We start from the raw sequence: 20,753 nt of genomic DNA, 5'->3' as shown, positions 1-20,753 counted from the left end.
TAAGGAATAGGGGTATAAAAGTAGAGAAAAAATCAAGAAAGAGATAAATAAGAAAGTGAAGAACGACAGATAAAGAAATAAGGAATTAAAGATGAAATAAATATAGAAGAAGAGGAAGGTTGGAAATGGACAAGAGGGGTGTTTCCAAGAGACCAGTATAGGAGACCGGCTCAAGGAAGAATGAGCGCTGCGAGTCCGGGCACTACCTTTAGCGCTCTCCCCACTCCCCGGCTCGTTCCACTCGCAGATTCCTGCGCGACAGATTTGCGCGCACATTATTTTAGGCAACTTCTAGTACTTCTAAATATGCTTGGCCAAAATTTCTGATCTCTAAGTGTTAATATTTTGCATTATTGATTTAATCATTCTAATATTCCAAATACTTAATTTTTTAAAATTTAATCTGCGTGTAATTTATTTTCGATATTTGACGATTTCTATTTAATTTTTTTCTACTTCGTATATTCTGCGAGATTTTGAAGTAACCTCAATTTTATATTTTGAATAAATTTTGAAAGTAAGTCAAGATCCAATGATATTTACAAAGTGTTTGTATAGCTTTATTCAATGTTTCGAATTTTCAATATTTCCGTCTGTTCTTGCTTCGAAAAAATTTGTGTTCCACGCCCCCTGACGGATTATTTCGGAACTAAGGTTCAGTCTAGACGACTAGGTGAGTGGGTGATTTTGTCAGGGAAGACAGGTACAATTTTAAGAGACGGCTTTGATTAGGACGATAGGGAAGATTTGGACTCTTACGTGTGCTCCAGTTCTTCTACTCAGCCATCAAGGATACGCGGACGGTTATAATAAGGCGAGGCACACGCTAAGTGCTTATCAGTAATTTTATTATCAATTAATACATCTTACAACACAAATTTGTTCTCTTACCCTTACAAGTCTGCTCCAAACTTTTCAATTTGTTCAATTGCAAAGTTCATTGCTGAATGAGATGCTGGAGGCTGGCAAGTAACTACCATGCGTAAAAAGTTTCCATAACTTTTAAAGCCTAATGGCGTGTAGCCGATCATAATAGAGCCATCCAGAATCATTTTCTCTTTGATTTTCGGCGCAATTGTGTGCAACTTCTTTTTCCATTCTTCTGTTTCCTCAAGCCCCCTCATGCTAGGTGGAATGTACCTGTACATCATGTAGGATTATTAGGTACGTTAATAACATTAGAATTAAATTTTCATACTGATTACTTACCAAAAGCAAACAACATTGCCTTCAAATTTTGGTAAAACTAATCGAAAGCCTTTTCTATTTTTAATTTTATTAAAAAAATACTCAGCCGTTTCCATAGCCTTATTTATCAAAGATTCAAATCCTTTGCTTCCTCGAGCTTTCCACATTAGCCAAAATTTTGCAGCATCCACCTTCAAGTTTCATTTCTCATTATTTAATACTAAAAACAACAATGGAAACACAGAACAAGCATAAAGTACCTTTCTTCCACATTGGACACTCTTATCGCCAGTATCCCAAGATACGTCATAAAATTTATCTTGCTGAAAGAGATACGTAGCACCTGCGCTATTAGCTTTGTGAAGAATGTCTTTACCCTTAACTAAAAACAAAGAGCATTGAAACGGCGCACCAAGCGTCTTGTGTGGATTCCAGGCCACAGAATTGGTTCTGAAGCAGAAGCGAATATCTCAGAGAGAACAAGCAAAATTACAAGGCATGACCAACATATTTTTTTTCCTTCAACAAATTGATACTCACAATGCAATCCCTTCGAGTCGAGTCCTATATTTTCTAGAAAGCAACAAAGTCCCACCGAGGCACATCTGAAATATATATTTGTTTTTTTAGAATCAAAGAGAACAATTTTGGATTTCCTTAGGTCATACTTATACAAACGTCAACGTGTAACCAGAGTCCTTCTGCTTTGCAAATGGCTGATATTTCCGGAAGTGGATCAAATGATCCCAAAACAGTTGTGCCTGCAGTTGCATTTACAAAAAATGGCAGACGACCATTCTCACGACTTTTTGCTATAGCCTTTTTTAGCTCCTGCGGATCCATACGACCCCATTCGTCTGTTTTGACCTGTTACAATAATAGCCATTAAAGAGAATACAAAAAGTAAATCTAAATTCAATTTTACTCATGTGACATGTACCTGATAAATGCTCTCTGTCCCCAATCCCAGCCAATGGGCACCTTTGGTAATCGAGTAATGACCAGCTTCACTGGTAAAGCAGGCTAACGGTTGAATTCCAAATAGTCCTTTAGTCTTGACATCCGGTTTGACGGCGTACCGTGCCAAAACCATGCCATACATATTTGACATACTTCCGCCAGGACAAAAAATTCCGTCTCCTTCAGGAACTTTCGGAAAGCCAATCAGTTCCAACGAGCGTTCGATCACTTCTCTTTCCAACAACGTAAAGACAGGAGCCACCTCGTACGTGTACCTGGTGTCAATGAGTAAATAGAATTTTTCAGCATCAACAACAAAGAGACTAATCTATAAAATATCTTTACTCACTGACTAGTGTTGAGAGCCTCCGTCAACCAAGCACCTGCAATTCCATATTCGTCAACTGCTCCATAAAGTTGATTATGAAAATGAGGACTTGACGTCTTTACGGAGTATCTGACAATTGATTGTAAAATTTTTTCAATTTCCTTCAAACTCGTTCCCTCATCTTTCAAGCGAATTGGTAATTGTTCCTGAGGATAACAAATTGATATTAAAAAACAATGATAAGGAAGCGATAGTGAATTTTTTTTTCAACGTCTTATATTGATAACGACAACGACAGGTGTCAGCAAGTGTGAATAATGATTTATGTAAATCATTCATGAAAAGCGCTACTTTTGGTGCCTCCAAAGTGTAGCGTAAGTGGCACTTTGTAACTAAGGATGCAATAAAAATACTGCGCATGCGCAAATCGGCCCAATTTTACTTCATCGCAATAGTATTTTGCGATACGAGTGCGAGATACTCGACTTCGGCTCGTGCCGCTGTTACTTGTGCGGTTGGTGCAACCAACTTCATCGCCTGCCTAAAAAGTTTGCTTTGTTGCACCAGTATCGCATAATATTTTCTGTAACGAATGCATGAGAAGTGCTGCTTTTCGTGACTCCAAAGTGGAGGCGTGTGGTGACAGCATGCGAGAACAAATCACTACGCATCGCAAGAAGTGTACGCGAGAAGAAAGCACTAGTACGAGAAGTAAAATTGGGCTGATATGCGCATGCGCAACATTTTTATTGTATCCTTAGTTACAAACCGCCATTTACGCCAGACTTTGGAGGCACGAGAAGTAGCACTTTTCATGCATGAGTTACATAAAGTACTATTATAGTTATGAACAGTATAATACAGTTTAACGAAGATCAATTAAAAAGCAATTTAATTAAACTGAATCAAAGTCATACAAACGCAACAGACGTGATTAACATGACTGGTGTCAGACTAATGAGACCTGACGTGTATCGATGAATATTTTATTTCAAGTAATTCCACTGATCGCTGTGCATTGGAATAATATGCAGCAGATAATTAATCATTTTAGTACGGTCAATAAATATTCACTGAATTTTTAATTGACAAGTCATATCTCAGCGCTCGTGATTATATGTATCAAAGTGCAATCGTGTTGTTGACCCTTGCAGAATGCAGTTTTCTTATGCCCTATCACGTATCGAGTGCATGTGCAATGTAACTTTCGCTTAAAAGACCAATGGCAATTCTTAATATGGAAATACGAGTTGGAGAAATATTAAAATTAAATTTTCTATAGAATTCTAGATCAATGAATGATATAAAATTACTACAATCGCAATAATAATTGAAAATTATCGATACAATCGGTTTCATAATATTTTTCCAATTGTAATATTGAGAAATAATTGAATAATCAATGTTGCTGACTTTTACCTCGAGTTCGGGCGGATGTAAGAATTGCACTACGGGATTCTTATCGGTCGTAACAAAAACATCTTCCTCTTTAAGGATCTTCAGGAGGCTCTCCAGAATCTCATATACGTGAGAGCGATTGCACGCAGCCATTTCCAAGAACGGTTCAACAAGAACTGAACGCTCGAAGTTCGTGAGATTCAATCCTCCCTCCCTGCCCTCCTATTCCGGTTTCACCCAACAGTGCCGTACGTATATCTAACTGTATACTCGGTGCGCAGTCCCATAAATAGAGACAGTTTGTGCGTATTTCGTTTATACCAAAAGTTTGGGTACACACTCGTGGAATTTATAAGGTGAGAGAAGCGTTCCAAAAGATTGAGTGATAACGACATACCGGGTGATACCAAATGATTATACTCAATCCCTTGTTATCGTTAGATTACAACTATTAAAAATATCTAGACTAATAGAGCGAGTAATTAAAATTATAATTATAATTTAAAAAGTTGATTAAATTGAAACGAAAACTAATTCAATAATAATAAGCGTTGATGACAATTCATTGAAATTTTATAAAAATTCAAAAATTTTACCATTAGGGATGCTTATCAATAGTCATTTAGAAAATCTTATATCTAGTACCGTAAATAGACGTAATTAGCGGATAGTCATTAAAATGGTCGGTGACATTTGAATCGTTGGAATTTTGTTATCGACGTACCTGAAACAATTGTTGAACGTTAATACGTGCAAGTGGAATACTTGATTGAAAGATAAGAAATTTCACGACTCACGGAGTAGGATGCAATCGTAGTGATAGTATCCAGTGGCAGTCGAGGAACCAATCCCTGCATCGATGCCCATTGGCCTTCGCATAGTTCGTGAAAAGATAACTGAATCAAAAGTTTTCCACCGAGTGTTCCCGGGCCGCGACAGACGGCGCCACCGCCGAATTCCCAGAAGTTGGAATCGCCCTCGAGACTCGTAGTCGCGTCTTCTATAGCGACGTGAAGATTTTTAAGGTGTGCGAGGTAACGTTTGCGAAGCCACATGGCAAGGTACGCCGCACCGCAGTCGCAGTGCCACGGATTTCGTGCAAGACGCAATTGTTGAATGTCAATCATAGCGTCGAGTATTCGTGCTGGTAGGTATGACAGGTAATTAGACTCGAGATGCCTGTGAATATGAAATAATTAATTATTAATTGCAATAGTGACAGTCTGTATATATTTAGAATGCAACTATTAATAGTAGAAATAAATTTGTAGTGCGAATAATGCAAATCTGGTATTAAGATTAAATTATTTTGATACTTACAATTTCTTCAAATTTGGAGTATCCATGAAAACGTCAGGATGCAAAACTCTTAAATGATTTGCATGGAGAAATAAGGTTGTCAGGTTTGACAATCCTTGAAAATCATTATTCGACAAAGTCTCTATTCCGTTTGCATAGAGGATCAATCGCTCCAACGATGGTACCGATTGAAAGAGACCTTGAGGTATCTTTTTTATATGATTCTGTCCAAGTTGCAATTCCTTAAGAGACGTAAGACCCTGTAAGGCGGCTGGATCGATCTGTCAAAATGAATAATCTTAAATAAAAAAATTTCTTTACCGTTAGAAACGGAACTCTAAAAAATCTTACTCGAGCGATACGATTGGTCGACAGTTCCAGGATCTCTAATTTTGACAGTGACATCATCAGTCCAGATTCAATCACTGTGAGACGATTGTCACGCAGATTGAGATCCTGAAGATTTATCTGATCCTGAAAGAGACTCGATGGCAATGCTTGAAGATGATTTTCATCTAATCGTAATGACCTCAAATTGTAGAGCTCGTCGAAGATTTTTAATGGCAATGACGTCAAGTGATTTTTTCCAAGTAGAAGTTCCTCGAGATTACGTAGACCTTTATTAATTATGAAAATCATAAACATATTGTCATTTATAAGATTGTTTGATAATTTTTAACTTTTCATTTACAAACCTAAAAAAATTCCTGATGTTAAAGTTGAAATTCTGTTGGACGTGAGATCCAGTACGACTAGGGCGCCATTGGTTAGAAATAGTCCTTCCGGAAGAGTGCGTAGCTTATTGAATGAAATATCGCTGAAAAATAAAAAATTTCATTTACCACAGGTTCTTAGGTACTTATTATTTTTATTCAACACGAAACTCACACGATGTGAAGATGCCGCATACGCAGAAATTGATTCTGATGTAATTCGCGAAGAAGATTTTTGCTGAGTTTGAGATGGGTCAGACTGTGCAGCGAGAAGAATAAACTGAGAGGCAGATGTTCAATGAAATTGTTGCTAAGATCCCTATAAAATTTTAAGAACAATGATAGTAAAAATTTAATTAATTAATTAATAGAAAATAGTAATATCATATAGACTCACAAGTAAGTAAGATGAATCAAATCCAAAAAAGTATCCCTGTGTATCGCAGTCATCTGATTGCTTCCCAGATCCCTGAAATTAATTTATAACATTTAAATATTAATCAACGTTAAATAATCGGTATAACAATGCATTATGTATATTTTATTATTATCATATTATTATTATACAAAAATCCTGAAACCTACTCTTTAGCGAGTAACCAATGCATAGAATTTACGTACAATTTTAAGACATCCTCAGGTACTAATTGCGTAGGTGGAATGTCCATCAAGCCGAATCTCCAACAAGACAAAGACTTTGTTTCAGGAATACAGCGACAGGGTCCTTCGGCACAAATTTCCCAATCGCCAAGTCGTCCTCTGATTTGCCAGACTGATAACAACAATGATAACGGATTAATTATGATTTAACAGAGCATACAATGTATTTCGATACAACCGATGTTCTGTACAATTTACAATGAGGTTATATAATGATCCGAACAATGATGTAGGTACGTATACAAATTTTATTGTTTACCTGGCTGTTCAATTGCTCTCAGTCTTCTTTCTAATCCTGAAATTCTGCTTTGCACGTCCTCTAAATTAGTTTCGGTTCCGATAACGTGTTTCATTCCAGCATCAAAACACGCGCTCAAAAATTCTGGACACAAGGTACAACAAGAGATCGATAACAAACATAGAAAAAATATAATCCGAGGGGTAAAATACATGGCGATGGCTTTCGGACGAAAATTATCAAGACTGATCCGTACTAAGTGCACGTTGTGCCCGACTAACCATGGACCAGTCGCATCCTCATTGAAACGGTTATTAATTTGATAATTATTGTTATGACAGGAACAAACGATGATGGGTTCATAATGGAGATTGAGGTCCGATTACACAGATTCATATTGTCATATTGAATATACGTACGTTTCAACAATATTTGTACTTTCTTGTATTATAGTTTGTTACGCACCATACAATAATTTGCGATAAGAATTTTTGCTATAATATTTAACTTTGTATCATCGATGATAAAAAATTCTTTATTTGGTACTTTGGTACGAACGGTAAACGCATGTTGAAGGAAATTGAAAAATGTCCATCACCTAATTATGATTTGTTGTTTATTGTAATTTTTGGGAATGCTTTCTGACAATAAAAAAAAGAAGCAGAAAACCTTCACCGATTATAAAATTTAATTGACAAAATTGTAAACAGTAGCCAAAGAACATTTCAGTATCACAATTTGTATATACAAACACAAAATTCCAGTACTACCTTGTACAATGTTTGTATATTGTACGATTTGATGGAAATCAAGAAAAATTTAATTGCTCATTAATATCTTGGTATTTCTTCAATTTCCCAAACACCTATTTCAAATATATGGATGAATAATTAGCGAAATTTATATATTCAATATATATTTATATTACATATTAATGTTCGCGGTATATATTAACAATTGTGTTGTAAACCACACATATAGAAAGCTAATTGTACGATAGTATTATGTAGGATCCGTTGACAGAATCGAGAGTCCATTCACATTCCTGTTGTTGTCCTTGGGAAGTGCTAATCGAATGTTTACGAGAGTCTGACGCCACCAGATCCAGGACACTCACCCTTGCTCTTAACAACCCATTCTGGAAAAAGAAAAAAAAAACAAAAATTACACAATTGCTAATAGGTCGCTGATTAGAAAATTAGTGCAGTTGCATGTCACAATGAGCCTCAATTCTAAAGTTGAAGTTAAATACAAAATTGTCCAATCACAAAAGGGAAGCGAGCATTATATAGAATTACATTGAATTGCAATTGTTTCTTAAGTAGCAATGATACAAGAAATTGAACAAAAAAACATTTTTTGCTTTTCTCATCTCAACTTACTGGAACCATTTTCGCAATTGGCAACGTCAAGAGCGCATTGACCGATAAAGGTTCTTGGCTTGAAGTTGGGATTAGCTGGATCGTGAACGCAGATTGGTTGTTCCAGAGAGGGATTACATTGTTTGGCACATTCCTTCTTGTTCTTTTTGGCATCCTTTATCGCATCCTTCACGTCTTTCGAGGCGGTGGTAGGATCCTTCGTGTCCTTCGCAGCTCCAGTTGAAGTTTTGACGTCTTTCGCGGCCATTGCTGGATCCTTGACATCTTTTGCTTGCTTCTCAGCAGGCATTGCGTACACAGTGGCAAGGCAAACGGCTGCCAGTGCTACGTGAAAAAAAAAATAAAGAAAATACATTATCAAGTGACAATACGGAATCTGAAGTCAATGCTCTTAATTCAAATTTTTTTTCTTTATTTATTGAAATTCGAGTCTTCGTACGTTTTTCAATAGAGAATCAGATCGAATACGCTGAAATCTTTGAATTGTCATAAATGCAAAAAAAATTTTGTTATTTCTCACTTTCTTGATTAATTTATATTCTTTCCTCGAATAGTCACCGACTCGCAAAAATTAACATACACCCTGTTAGTCATTCTCGGAAACTTTTGGTGAAAAAAAAATGATAAAAAGGGAAAAAAGGAAATTTAACGGTTTCGTATTACAATAATAGATAGTTACGTGTCCCAGGAATATTCTTGCTTTCGTAATGGTATCGTGCCGTAAGGCCGAGCAACAACATACAAATTGTATAACTATACAAGTTTATAGTCGTACAATATACAACCCATCGTTTTCAGGTTCAACCGTCACACATTATAATCCCTGCAAAATTCACAAGAGCCTCAAGCGCGTACGTTGCGACCTTAATTCAAGGTTTTATTGAATGATTGCCACTCGTAGCAAATTCGTCTTTACTGCCCACAGTCATATGTTTGCAACATGCCGGTTATTCATTCGTGCATTAATTCCACAATGAGCGAGAGTTTACGCATCGATAAATACAGCGGGGTCCTAGTCTTGTCATCCTTTTTTTTTTAATTTCTACGAACTTCCGGACATCGACGCCAACCTATGGTTAATAAATTGCTTGACTGTCACGGGGCATAGAAAAAAAAGTCACAACGATACAATCGCTCCAAAATACATAAAACATCATGACAAACAATACAACGGAACTTGCACGCATTTCATTAGCAACTTTCGTTCGCGATCAGAAAATCCAAGCAGAAAAAATTGTTTAAATACAAAAAGTGTAAAATCAAACGTATTTACGTAAACGTAATTACGTATAATACAAATGCAAGTGTCAATTAAATTGTATTACGTGACAAACAATACAAAATTTGTATAAATAAAAAGTAATTAATTAAATAACGGTGTTACGTAAGATCAAGGTCGATTAAAGAGTAATGCAATATAAAAAAACTCACCCAAAACAATAGCCAGCTTCATTGTGATATATTTTTATAAACAAAAAAAAATTTGTAAAATTATGTCGATCACGCGGATAGTTATTCGATTGCAAACGGAAGATGACTGGATTCTGTGAAGCTATCCGATCGCGTTTATACTGAATCGCCAGTACCCCCACCGCTCCCACCAAGAATCACAACGTGCAGCTCAGTTCAAACCGGTAAATTATACTCTCGACTTCGTAGTCAGTTTTTCGACCTCGAATCGAATTAAAAAAAGAATTATCCATTTGATCGGATCACACACTTCAAAGTGACACCGACCCTCGGAGCGTTTAATTTTTCGCATCGTTAGAAGATTGATGAATGAAAATCTGTTTTACGATCACCCTAAATACTAGTTGATTGGTCCACTTTGAATTTATCTAATCAAAGTGTTGTTTCCCGTGGGTTTTACCTTTCGATTTACCACTCCCGTACCTTCCCCCAATACAATTTATTCCTCCCCCCTACCACCCCCCGCCCATCCCATAAGTGCCTATCCTCGTTCCGCTTACCTCCTCTCCGACCACTTTTCTATCGCTGATGACCTAACAATCTGCTGGTCCATTCATCGGGATGAGACTGGATTGAATCACGCCATGGAAACGTACGAGTCAAAAAGAGGTCTGCAAACTACGAGACAAATCTGGAGCAAATCGTGACTGATAACGACTGACATGAGTGCGCGTTAGTCAGAAAGGTAAACGGGCGGTAATATTTAGGTGGTGGTAAACGTTCGGAACAAACATTTTTGACATGACACAATGATGATAATTAATTCAGTCAATGAGAATCATTAGTGAGTCTATAAAGTTTGTGACTGAAAATTCATAAATTAAGAATAAATGAGCATTGTGATATGAGATACAAAAATCAATAGGTGCTATACATGTTAATTGGACACGTGCAAAATTATTGTGATACTTGTACAAGAACAACAGAAATTTATGAAATACAATATTGCTGAAATTTTTTGGGTGAACAGGAAGTGGAAAGGACTGACAAAATTTTTGATCGTTGATAAAATCGCAATTGCGAATTTGTGATTTTTTTAATACACATGACTATGAAAGATGACACTTTTGTCTGATACATTTTTTGATAATTTACTTTATGTTTTTTGTTGACCTATAGCCACTTACTAATTGTTTATTGATTTTCTAACACCTTGTGCGCTGTTGCGCAATCATCTGCTAGTTTCAACCGATTGGCGGCGTAGTATGTGTGAATGATTTTTTGTATTCTTTTTTTTTTTTAATGCAAAGGAAAAATAGATCTCTGATACCACATATGCGTAAATAGATCACATGTGCCTATGCTACGGCGACCTTGACAATTATTTTCAATTGGAAATACTGTCCTGTCCTTTCCAGTTTCTTATCCACCAATCAACTACTATCCGTTTCATTATGCAACTATATTAGTCACTGCATAATTCACATCCTTCGTATTCTTGTTGCGTATTATCTGACTTTCAGCATTGACAGAAACGAGTATAGGCAGCGGAAAAGTTACCGTTTTTTGGTAATACAAGATCCATCTGAGTGTATTGTATTTGTTTTGACGCAAGATACGATTTTTTTTGTCAATCATATTTTCTTTATTGTTTACACTGTCGTTTGAACAGGTAATGGAAAATATGAAATATTAAATATTGAAAATATTTGATTCGTATAAATAAATAAATAAATAATTTACAGATTTTTGTTACTGTTCGATGGATGATTTTCAAGATGACAAATGATACGTAATCAAGAGCTACAAAAATTTATGAAAATTTTGTAGGTTTCTTGACTCGTTGTTCCTCGACAACATAACTTTTAAATAATTTTAAATAATCCTTCCAAGAATCATTGGAGATCAGAGCTTTTTTAATCCGACAGCCAAAACCTTCACAGCTTTCTTCCTGTTGTGTATTTTTCTTCTCGTGTTTATCAATGGAACTCATCACCAACGATGTCAGAACATTAAGACGGTCCAATGTTGAATTTGCTACAATTAAAATATAATTTATGAAAATCTTAAGATACCAAAAAATAATTTGTACAATACATTGCCAATAAGAAATAAATTTTACTCACATGAATTAACGCCACTACGTTCCTCGTCGTCATTCTCCGTTTTCTTCTTGATAATTTCCAATTTCGGAATGAAGAGGAGCAGACAGATCAACGCGATGAATTTAACGATCATCTTGAATATAACGAGTTTCAGAAGAATTTTCGCGATTGTGAAGGCATTGAGTTTCAGTGCAAGCGGCCAGCTGAAATCTATAGACGGAAAAGACGGGAGTTGTGGTATATTCGGCAGAGCATACGGGGCACCGTAAACCGGAGCTGGATAACCTGAAAAAATAAGACACCGTATACCTCAATTTATTAACAAAATTTTATTAAAAAAAAAAAAAAAATGTAATATTTTTTTTACCAAAGCAAGAGAAATTCTTGTCAACACATACGATGAATAATTATTTTAAAATCCCATAAGATTAAAAAATTCAATACGATACCTCTTGGCTCACCTTGCTGTGGTTGCTGGGGCAAATAGTTGCTTGGCGCCCCATAAGAATTCTGAGGTACTGGAGGACCATAACCAGGATTGGGTGCCCCGTAAGAAGTTTGAGGTAGTCCGTAATTCTGGTTGTTGAAATTGACCGAAGATTGAACAGGCAGCGAGTACGAGTCACTAGGGGTTGGTAAAAAGGGTGGCTGACTTGGACCGACAGGACCAGGAACCCCATAAGAAATACTTGGATCCTTGGGGCTATAAGATGCTGCAGAATCCTGTGGTGGTAGATAGCTACCCGTCGGTGGACCGTAAGATAGGTCGTTTGATGATTCATAGGATACTCTGTCAGGATCCTTTGATGATCCTTCCGGTTTGTAAATTGGTCCTTGGACAAATTCACGTCGAATGATTCTTGAAGTCTTTGGTCGGGTATCCACCTTGACTATTCCTTCGTTAGGATCTTTACTCGTATGGGAATGTTCCAGGGCATCGAGATAACTGTCTTTGATACTGGACTTGATACTATGGAAACCTCTTTCTTCTGCCATAGTTGGTACGATTGGTTTATCAGTTTTTTCATTGGATTTTGATTGATCGATGTTGTTTGACTTCATCTGGTTCAAATCTAGATCGACTGGTTCTGATCTTGTTTCCATTGGCAAGGTTGAGTCTTCCGAAGAATCTTTGTGATTTGCGGGTGTTGAGGATGTTACGATGTTGATACAAACAAAAATCAGACAGCACATCCGCCATTTTTGGTCCTCTGATGTCATTGTGATAGATTCACTTTTGGGTCCTGTATTCAAAGAAATTTTGTTGCGGGTATTAATTTTGTTGTTGTTTCGCGATATTTCGTATACAACAAGGATTGTGCACAAAATTTCATACAACAACGATAAGGAAGTTTGTTCTTTGATTGTTTTTTATGTCATTAGGGTAATGGCAACATTTCATCGTTACGTGGAAACAATTTCAATCATGATTTTCTCCTCAGGATTCGAAACGCATAAGACGTTGTGAATGACAATTAGATAGCGGATACCGCCCTTTTTTAGAGTTGCTTCGAAACAGCGCAGTCAATGACATTTTAAAAATTCATTTGGGTGCATTGCTTCGAAATAATTATGTAAAAGCTGTCATTTTCTAACGTTTACTGGAAACTATCATTAGGGTCATTGTGAATTTAAAAAAAAAAATTCGTTTTTACAATCATTTCATCATGACCACGCGTTGATCCGATACTAAATTGACACCATCAACATTTTTGTTAAATATCTCAAAATGCCACGAAATAAAAATTATTGTGTTGAACATCAAAAAAATCTTTAAAAATCGATATAATAAATAAATTCCACGTAATTATTATTTTTATCACAATAACATTTTCTTTTCAAAATTTGCATCGATATACTTTTGTATAAATATCGATAAGTTCACAAATCACTGATTATCAGAAGAGCCCTAAGATATAAGTGATAATTTTACGAATTGAAAAAAATTTTCAATTGTCATTGACTGTAACACAAATTTATTTTTCATTCACATCAGAGAACGTAATAATCTTATTGAAACAAAAAATAAACATCTGCAATTAAAATATCTCACCGTTGCACTAATTTTGTATAAGTATGAGAATCACTGACACAGTAGCAACAATAATTATTGCGAATCACTAAAACTCGCTACCATTACACGTCGTTTGATAATCGTTCGAGAAATAAAAAAAATGTCACCGTCACATCGGCTATATATGCGGGATGGTTTGGGAGGACAAGGAAGGGGTCGAATTTACTGGGTTAGCGTTTCACTGTGTCCCAAAAAAGGAGCAACGCTTTAGATTCAGGATTCTCAGGAAAATCCGGCTGCCATTGAGACTGTCAAAAATTTCAAAAAAAAAAAACTATTAAAATTGTGCAATCTAACGGTAAGGTGCTTGTATCAGGACGAGTGACAGTTTGTGATATTAAAAATAATTGTGCAACTATCATCATGCTTATAATATATATCTATAATGCACGTCTAATTATCGAAAAAGTATCAAAAGTCCAAGAGGCTTGTTTAAAATTCGTTCACAAGATTTGTGATGTTGTTGCACATGCGATCGAAGACAAAGAATCTCAATATAAAACGAAGGCGTAGTCCATTACTATGTATTGACAGTGCTTGCGATAACGGTACCATTCGTCGATCCAATGACACACTTACCTCCATAAATCAAATTCTTACCATTTCCTACATTTGCACGTTGTTCGTGATGACTCATACGATAATTGATCGACAATTAAAAATAAATGGGATAATTAAAGTAAAGAATAAAATTGAAATTTTTTCAACGATTAAGCGTGCTCTGGATACGATATGATTTTTGTATAGAAATATATTTGATAACTGTATATCTGCAATGCCCGCATATATCATCAAAATTAATGACCGGCAACTAGTTAGAACCGTTAGAATATTAGAATAGTGTCAGTGCGCTTTTTAGTCGTTAGAAATTGTCACTGCAGTTGACGCGAGCTATGCTCTTTGCTTGAATTCTTGTTTTTCGAGTTATCAAATTGTGTCAGCCAGGTGCTTCGTGATGGTTTCGACCTGATTTCTATCAGACTGTCACTTTCGATCATTTTTAATACCACGGTGATGAGTGATTTTTCATTTCGTTTCATTCACCCTATATTGCTTTGTGCTATAGTCGGTGATATACAGTCAGTTGGATGTATCGCACTTTCGATCAAACAATATTAAGTCAGTCGTTGTTTCCAAGCAACGACAATTCCAATTGATATGGGAGTTTGTACGGTGCTTCGGTTGTATTTAGTAGTAAGAAAGTTTCCTTTGAGTGACAATGATTTTTTAAAGAAATTTCTCAAGCTTGCGATTGAGAAATAATTATTTTGAAAATATAATAAAACCAAAAGTGATGTATTTTTCTGAAGTTGAAACAAAGTACGGGTGACCTAAAAAACTTTTATAAATTTTTGACAGTGATGCTGATCGAGATAAAATATTTTTGTGCTTCTCTCTTTCAGATGGATCAAATTTGGAAATATTTCAAATATCGTTTTTCTAAGCAGAGATACTGTAGCTTTGGCTGGGGGAGTTCATGTTTATTTTTTGAATTTAAATACAAAAGACGAAAGAATCGAGACGTTTGACAGTAAAGATAAGGGTGAAGGTGCATCATGTTTATCTGGACACCCAGTATGGAATTTAAAAGTCTGAATAAAAAAATGATTAATTTAAAAAAAGTAGAGCTAAGATAACAATTTTCAGATTGTTCCGATGTTTGCTATAGCCGAAAAATGTTCTAATCCAAGAATTTTGATTTTCACTTATCCGGGAATACGACGAATATCGACGTGTATTTTGAAAAGTGGTTTGTCTCACTATTCATCCACCTCTTTTGCTGGCACGGAATTTCTCTTGAGCCTGACGTCATTTCCGGATTTTCAATTAATCATATGGCAATGGAGAACCGGAGAAAAGTTGTCTGTCATCAATACAAAGTTGAACGATGACTTTCAAGAACTCAGGTACGTTCGTTAAATATATATATTTTTTCAACTACTTATTCACCACATTAATTTACTCCTTGCAGATGCTCCCCTATCGCGCCGTACTTGGTATCGCAATTTGGAAAAACGACTGGAAAATTATTGATTTACGATATACACGTTTGTTCGAAAATCATAAATTTAGTACCTGTCGACATCGAATCTTCGGACAACAAAATTGTATCAACAAGATGGAATCACGAGGGAAATCTTGTATCTTGTACAGCAACAGGAGGCGTGCTGTTGTTTAATATCGAAACAAAAAAACAATACATTATACACGAAACAAGAAAGCAGCAAAACTTTCAAGAACAAGAACAAGTCCCTATAGCCGTTCCATATCAAAATGGAATTATCTTCGTAGATTCTGAATCAAACATGACGGTAAAAAAAATCATTGTACCAAAATTGTTTCTATTGCACAAATTTTAAAATTCTAATCTATACTTTGACAGCGTAGTATTTCATAATATACCTATACCTATAGTTTGGCTCAAGAGCAAACAATTTTTCTGAACAAAGAACCAATTACAATTTTCAATGGTAGATTTATTTGTTAACACATTGCTTCTGTCACAAGGACACATGTTCTTAGCATGTAACCACATACTTACATGCGCTCATGCAGCGTACCTGAATCATGCGTGGAATTAAAGAAATTACCAGCCTATGACAGTTTGACGCATGCGCAGACTCATTGTACACCAGTTCAGCGTATTTGTACATCGTGAAAACATTCCTCGGGCGCAAATTCAGACGTGCTTCGTTAGTACTTGAGTTACGCTTATCAATTAAATCAATTAGAAATAAAAATTAACGAACGAATGATTTTTCTCAAAATTGAAAATCACAATTGAACGATTTACCAAAGTTTTACAGGAAGTCGACAGAACTTCACGATACAAAATGGGTAGCAACGTGGACCATAAAGTTGGATTCGCATCCGCTCCTGATGGCTAGTCATCCTAGCAGAGATGGAATTGTATTTTTTGGAAACAAGGGAGATCTCTTCGAAATTATTATTCCTGACGATACCGTAGCAAAAATCGATTTTAAATCGAATCAAGGAACAAATTTTAATATTCTCACTCGATTTAATTTCAATGATCAATATGTAATAGCTATTGATCAATTCGGTCGATTGAATGTGATCGAAGTGTCATCCGGCTATGTGATTGGGAAGATTGATTTGAATGATTTTGGTACAGGTAAATTACACGACTTGACCTCTTTTTTTATCGATCAATTGTGACGTCATTCTTTTAATTAGTTCTCGAAATTACTTCGCATCCACATTTACCGATAATGGCATTGTGCACTTCGAGTGGGATATGTTTGTTTCTTGATATTTTGCGACCAGCCGAACCAGATATTTTGACATCGTTTTATCTGAACAAAGAAGCTTTGAATAAAATAAAATTCTCTGACACCGGAAATATTTTGGCAATTACCAATTGCTATACAGGCAATACGTTTTTCATTGGTGAGAACGATGATCAACGTTACGACGTATTGTGTCATATTGAAATTGGTGCGCAGGTAAGCACAAATGAAATTTAATAATAAATTTATAACGCACGTCGAACTAACATTGATTTATTACAGATCGTCGATTTTTTAATTTATACCATTTCCGAAGGCTGGAAAATTCTTTTTCTCATTCGTACCAAAAGCTGCGCCTTGATCGGTGACAAAATTTTGGTTTACACGATAAAGTCATTTCGATGGTCATACGAGCGAGAGGATTATGTAATCGAATTATTAAATTTGTTTCAATCGCTTCATCATGGAATAAATAATCATTTGGAAGTTATCGGTTCACCGTATCTATCGAAGCAGTTGCACGTGATGGAAATTCAGGTGAAACCGTAATTTTTTTATGTTTAAAAAAATGTCTTCTTTAAATTTATTTTTACTCTTTTAGAATGATTTTCGAAATGTCACTCTCACTCGTGCAGTATCTTCTGGTCATCAATTGAGAAATATAGGATTGATCAGTGATCGATTTTATATCGTCACTGTTGGTTATGACGGTTTAGTCATTGTTAGAGACGGATTTGGTATAACAAAAATTTTGACTATATGCAAGCCGTATCATAGATGTGATTTTGGTGCAAAAACAGCAACAATTCCTCAGAATGGAGAAATCATTGTTTGTCTAGGCAGAAATGGAAATATTGTTGCGATGAAAATTTTGTAGGTAACTTTGTTACGATTAATAATTTATACAGTTTTTTTAATACTTTCAAGGTCAATTATTATATTGGTGTCTTATACAATTGTATCATTGTTCCAGTTACAGTCATTGCGAGTCCCACCAGAAACGTTTGACACGTACAAAAATCGATTTGGCTCAAATACAAGAACGAATGGCTAGATTTCGTACAAAAATCAGCGAACCAAATCTTGAGACCGAAAAAGCTTGGATCGAACTTGACGAACTTGCAAAATTGAAAAACGATATCGAAGTATCCATGCCATTAAAAGTTTCTATACTAAAAGATTTCGAAAAAATAAAAAAACAGGTATTATCATCACCTAAGTCAACAACACTGAAAAATCATTCTATAATTTTCAAAGTTGACGATACAAAAGTTCTAAATTACTTGTACAAGAAACAATATCAACAAAAAATTCTAGGTGGCAGATTTACTTGATGCAAATGAAATAGAAAATGACGAAGCTCGACTTCCAATTTCAGCTTTTGATTTGGACGAAACAGAGCGAAGTTTGAAGATCGCGAAAGCGCAGGAAGATCGAGAACAGTGGAGAATAAAAATCGAAACCCAAATTTTACGTCAGGACGAGGTAGCAGCGTACTTGAAAAAACATTGCTGGGATACAATGTCGGTCCGCGCATGCGCGTTATTGTCATTTCGCAAAGGAGTCCAGGTTAATAATTACGCTTTGCCGGTAATAACAAATGAAAAGAATGATATAAAAATTTGGCAAGAATTTCTCCTTCAATTGTCCACGTACTAGTAAGATTGTTTTTGTTTCTCTCGTTAAATACAATGCAGTCATCCACCGACTTACGTCGTCTCCAGTCACGTCGTTTCGCACTTACGTATGCACGTTGTTGAACGTGGTCTGATTTTTGTTCTCCCCACCAACTCTCTATTATCACGTGCAAGCATTTGTCAATAAGTGCTGAGCTTAAGTCGTTTCGATTTACGTCGTCTATCGCAGAACCAATTACGACGTAACCACGGGGGTACGACTGTGGTTAGGAATCAACGTGTTTGTCACTAGATTGAATTTAATGCCACTTTCTAGCCTCGACGCCGATTTGTTTTCAAGACGATCAAATACTGCGAGAAATTCTCATAGCTTTGATACGGATACGAACAATTTGGATATGAAAAATTTAAATTCGTCAATACAAGCGAATCTGTCGAACAAAAATGATTGCAGTACCGAAACAACTGAATCAAACATTGTACGGGTGTATCGTACAAAAGCAAAAGAACAAGATGAGCTTGAATGCGAAGAACAATTGGCTCTGATTGGTACAACATCCAATAGATGGATCCCGAGTAGCAAGTTTTGTTATACGCCTAAGGAATTGAGGTATCACAATTGTTCGATCGGTAATGTAGAAGCCGTTGTTGTGGATAATCAAAAACAAAATTTAAAGGTACGTAGTAAATTCGGATTATATACTTTAGTTAGCACGTGCTAACTGATACGGTATAAAGTAACTGTAAAATTTTGAATAAGAAAATTTGTTCAGCTTCATTTGAACAAATTGTTCGATACAATGAGGTCTGCGAAATACGAAAAAATGTTGTCGATCTCTCAACGCATGGAAAGACTGTGTTATTGTGCAAAAGAACTGAAGGATATGTTCGGATTAAATTATCCGGTGTATAAAATAGCCGAGACCAAGTGGCATCGTACGGAAGATCCAGTAACAATAATTTCTGTGGAAAATTATGAAATTTCGGAAAAGCCATATGTCTCGCCGAGAACAAAAGTTAAACAAGAAGCAGCCATCCGAGAAAAAGACAAAAACAAAGTTATTGAATTGGAGGATTATTTATTCCTGAACGAAGCGTTGCAAGTTATGATGGACGGAGTGCTTGAAGTAAAGTAAGAAAAAGACAAAGTATTTCAAATCTCTTATTAAACTTTATCTCATAATTTCACAATACCAAAAAGTTTCTTGATATACCATCGTATCGGATTTATATATAATAATTAATTAATTTTTAAGTTAGCAAAAAAAAATTACGCACTCGACAAACATTTATTTTACTTCCACTTTAAGGTGGGAAGACGAAATAAAAAAAAATATTCCAAAGCCTGATTGTCTGCTACACAAGAATCCTGATAAATACACAGAGGACGACGTCGCGTGTATAAAAGCGTACGAAGAAAAAGTTAAGACTTTGGAAGCTGAACGAGAAAAGTACAAAAATTATTTAGAAGCAGAATTCGAAAAAATAAAAGGTATAATTAAATTGTTCAAAACGTCAATTAACATTACGACTTATTCCTCCGCACCGAGACCTGCTGAGGTTGCAGACTGGGCTAAGAGAGAATCGGCCAAGGATATTTCTCGGCCACGCCGGAAATATGTGTCACGTCACATGTGTCTTCTACTCAGGGACTATTATAGTCTAACCTCGGTAGCCTCCCAAAGGACCCAACTGTCACGTGACTCCCATTCGGGTATCGACGCTCGCAAAATTTATAAATAAACCCATCTACCGGGTACTTACCGAAAACTTGGCTATCCCATTATCCATTTAAAATCCAAAAGTCGCTGGGGTGTGAATCCGTGGCGTGATCCAGCAGTGTCACTTCCTGCCTCCACAAGGGTATCCAGCGGACACGTAATGATTCACAAGCTGCGTCAAACTGTCGCACTGCACTACTATTTTACAATATTGTATCGCAAATTCCGAAAAGCAAAATTGCGATTATTTCTGATAGCTCCGCTATCACCCGACCCCGAAATAAGATTATAAAGGTCGATGAGCCGAATTTGGCCAAAGTGATTTTCGGGAATCCTCTACCACTGCCCATCCAAAATAATCCCCTCTCCACCCGCCCCCCCCCCCCCCC

At 36.1% G+C, this 20,753-nt stretch overlaps 5 protein-coding genes and 1 long non-coding RNA gene across 17 annotated transcripts in view; 2 read left to right on the top strand and 4 right to left on the bottom strand.

Annotated features, from left to right (window-relative positions):
• Window positions 1-827: 827 nt before the first annotated feature.
• Window positions 828-4,438, bottom strand: LOC107274955 (acidic amino acid decarboxylase GADL1). Of its 2 annotated transcripts, none has more exons than XM_015754594.2 (8): window positions 3,896-4,438; window positions 2,498-2,682; window positions 2,129-2,423; window positions 1,867-2,055; window positions 1,729-1,793; window positions 1,449-1,638; window positions 1,210-1,379; window positions 828-1,140 (listed from the first exon to the last, which is right to left on the bottom strand). In XM_015754594.2, the coding sequence occupies exons 1-8, from the start codon at window positions 4,025-4,027 to the stop codon at window positions 894-896; spliced, it is 1,473 nt and encodes a 490-aa protein (XP_015610080.1). In that variant the 5' UTR covers window positions 4,028-4,438; the 3' UTR covers window positions 828-893. The 2 variants fall into 2 exon arrangements, with proteins under 2 accessions (XP_015610080.1, XP_024935707.1); XM_025079939.1 differs by lacking the exon at window positions 3,896-4,438 and adding an exon at window positions 3,394-3,793.
• On the top strand, window positions 4,126-7,215 carry LOC107274957. 3 transcript variants are annotated; one of them, XR_003058172.1, is made up of 3 exons: window positions 4,126-4,230; window positions 6,593-6,779; window positions 6,905-7,215. It is a non-coding gene; the product is annotated as an uncharacterized LOC107274957 (long non-coding RNA). The 3 variants fall into 3 exon arrangements; XR_001539576.2 differs by lacking the exon at window positions 4,126-4,230 and adding an exon at window positions 4,887-5,021; XR_003058173.1 differs by lacking the exon at window positions 4,126-4,230 and adding an exon at window positions 4,911-5,034.
• On the bottom strand, window positions 4,409-7,022 carry LOC107274954 (platelet glycoprotein V). The gene is made up of 9 exons (XM_015754592.1): window positions 6,806-7,022; window positions 6,508-6,658; window positions 6,284-6,355; window positions 6,062-6,205; window positions 5,869-5,990; window positions 5,525-5,790; window positions 5,195-5,454; window positions 4,672-5,053; window positions 4,409-4,598 (listed from the first exon to the last, which is right to left on the bottom strand). The coding sequence occupies exons 1-9, from the start codon at window positions 6,996-6,998 to the stop codon at window positions 4,587-4,589; spliced, it is 1,602 nt and encodes a 533-aa protein (XP_015610078.1). The 5' UTR covers window positions 6,999-7,022; the 3' UTR covers window positions 4,409-4,586.
• A 239-nt stretch (window positions 7,216-7,454) lies between the features above and the next one.
• Window positions 7,455-9,756, bottom strand: LOC107274956. Its single transcript, XM_015754595.2, has 3 exons — window positions 9,598-9,756; window positions 8,167-8,490; window positions 7,455-7,922 (listed from the first exon to the last, which is right to left on the bottom strand). Exons 1-3 carry the CDS (start codon window positions 9,617-9,619, stop codon window positions 7,864-7,866), a joined length of 405 nt encoding a protein of 134 aa, XP_015610081.1. The 5' UTR covers window positions 9,620-9,756; the 3' UTR covers window positions 7,455-7,863.
• Window positions 9,757-10,653: 897 nt separating this feature from the next.
• Window positions 10,654-20,753, bottom strand: part of LOC107274950 — a 34,681-nt gene continuing 24,581 nt past the window's right edge. For 3 of the 9 annotated variants that reach the window (XM_025079947.1, XM_025079944.1, XM_025079940.1), the window contains exons 2-4: window positions 12,131-12,925; window positions 11,703-11,966; window positions 10,654-11,613 (exon numbers count right to left, since the gene is read on the bottom strand). In XM_025079947.1, coding sequence (XP_024935715.1) covers window positions 11,390-11,613; window positions 11,703-11,966; window positions 12,131-12,902 — 1,260 coding nt within the window. In that variant the 5' untranslated portion in view covers window positions 12,903-12,925 and the 3' untranslated portion in view covers window positions 10,654-11,389. Of the gene's footprint in view, window positions 11,614-11,702; window positions 11,967-12,130; window positions 12,926-13,734; window positions 13,864-16,164; window positions 16,565-18,750; window positions 18,925-20,407; window positions 20,699-20,753 lie in introns of those variants that run through there. The other 6 variants (XM_025079946.1, XM_015754585.2, XM_025079943.1 and 3 more) reach the window with 6 other exon arrangements.
• Window positions 14,008-20,753, top strand: part of LOC107274953 (cilia- and flagella-associated protein 43) — a 10,486-nt gene continuing 3,740 nt past the window's right edge. Inside the window, exons 1-13 of the mRNA XM_015754590.2 lie at window positions 14,008-15,075; window positions 15,159-15,330; window positions 15,403-15,662; window positions 15,728-16,067; window positions 16,555-16,891; window positions 16,954-17,222; window positions 17,289-17,543; window positions 17,608-17,879; window positions 17,980-18,208; window positions 18,324-18,664; window positions 18,960-19,320; window positions 19,417-19,775; window positions 19,954-20,135. Of these exons, the coding sequence (XP_015610076.2) occupies window positions 15,050-15,075; window positions 15,159-15,330; window positions 15,403-15,662; window positions 15,728-16,067; window positions 16,555-16,891; window positions 16,954-17,222; window positions 17,289-17,543; window positions 17,608-17,879; window positions 17,980-18,208; window positions 18,324-18,664; window positions 18,960-19,320; window positions 19,417-19,775; window positions 19,954-20,135 (3,403 nt within the window). The 5' untranslated portion in view covers window positions 14,008-15,049. The remainder of the gene's footprint in view (window positions 15,076-15,158; window positions 15,331-15,402; window positions 15,663-15,727; window positions 16,068-16,554; window positions 16,892-16,953; window positions 17,223-17,288; window positions 17,544-17,607; window positions 17,880-17,979; window positions 18,209-18,323; window positions 18,665-18,959; window positions 19,321-19,416; window positions 19,776-19,953; window positions 20,136-20,753) is intronic.

This window comes from Cephus cinctus, unplaced genomic scaffold, assembly GCF_000341935.2.
Source record: "Cephus cinctus unplaced genomic scaffold, Ccin1 Ccin1_scaffold0123, whole genome shotgun sequence".
Taxonomy (NCBI): domain Eukaryota; kingdom Metazoa; phylum Arthropoda; class Insecta; order Hymenoptera; family Cephidae; genus Cephus; species Cephus cinctus.
The sequence above is the reverse complement of the archived record's forward strand: the minus strand, read 5'-3'. Positions and strand labels throughout refer to the sequence as shown.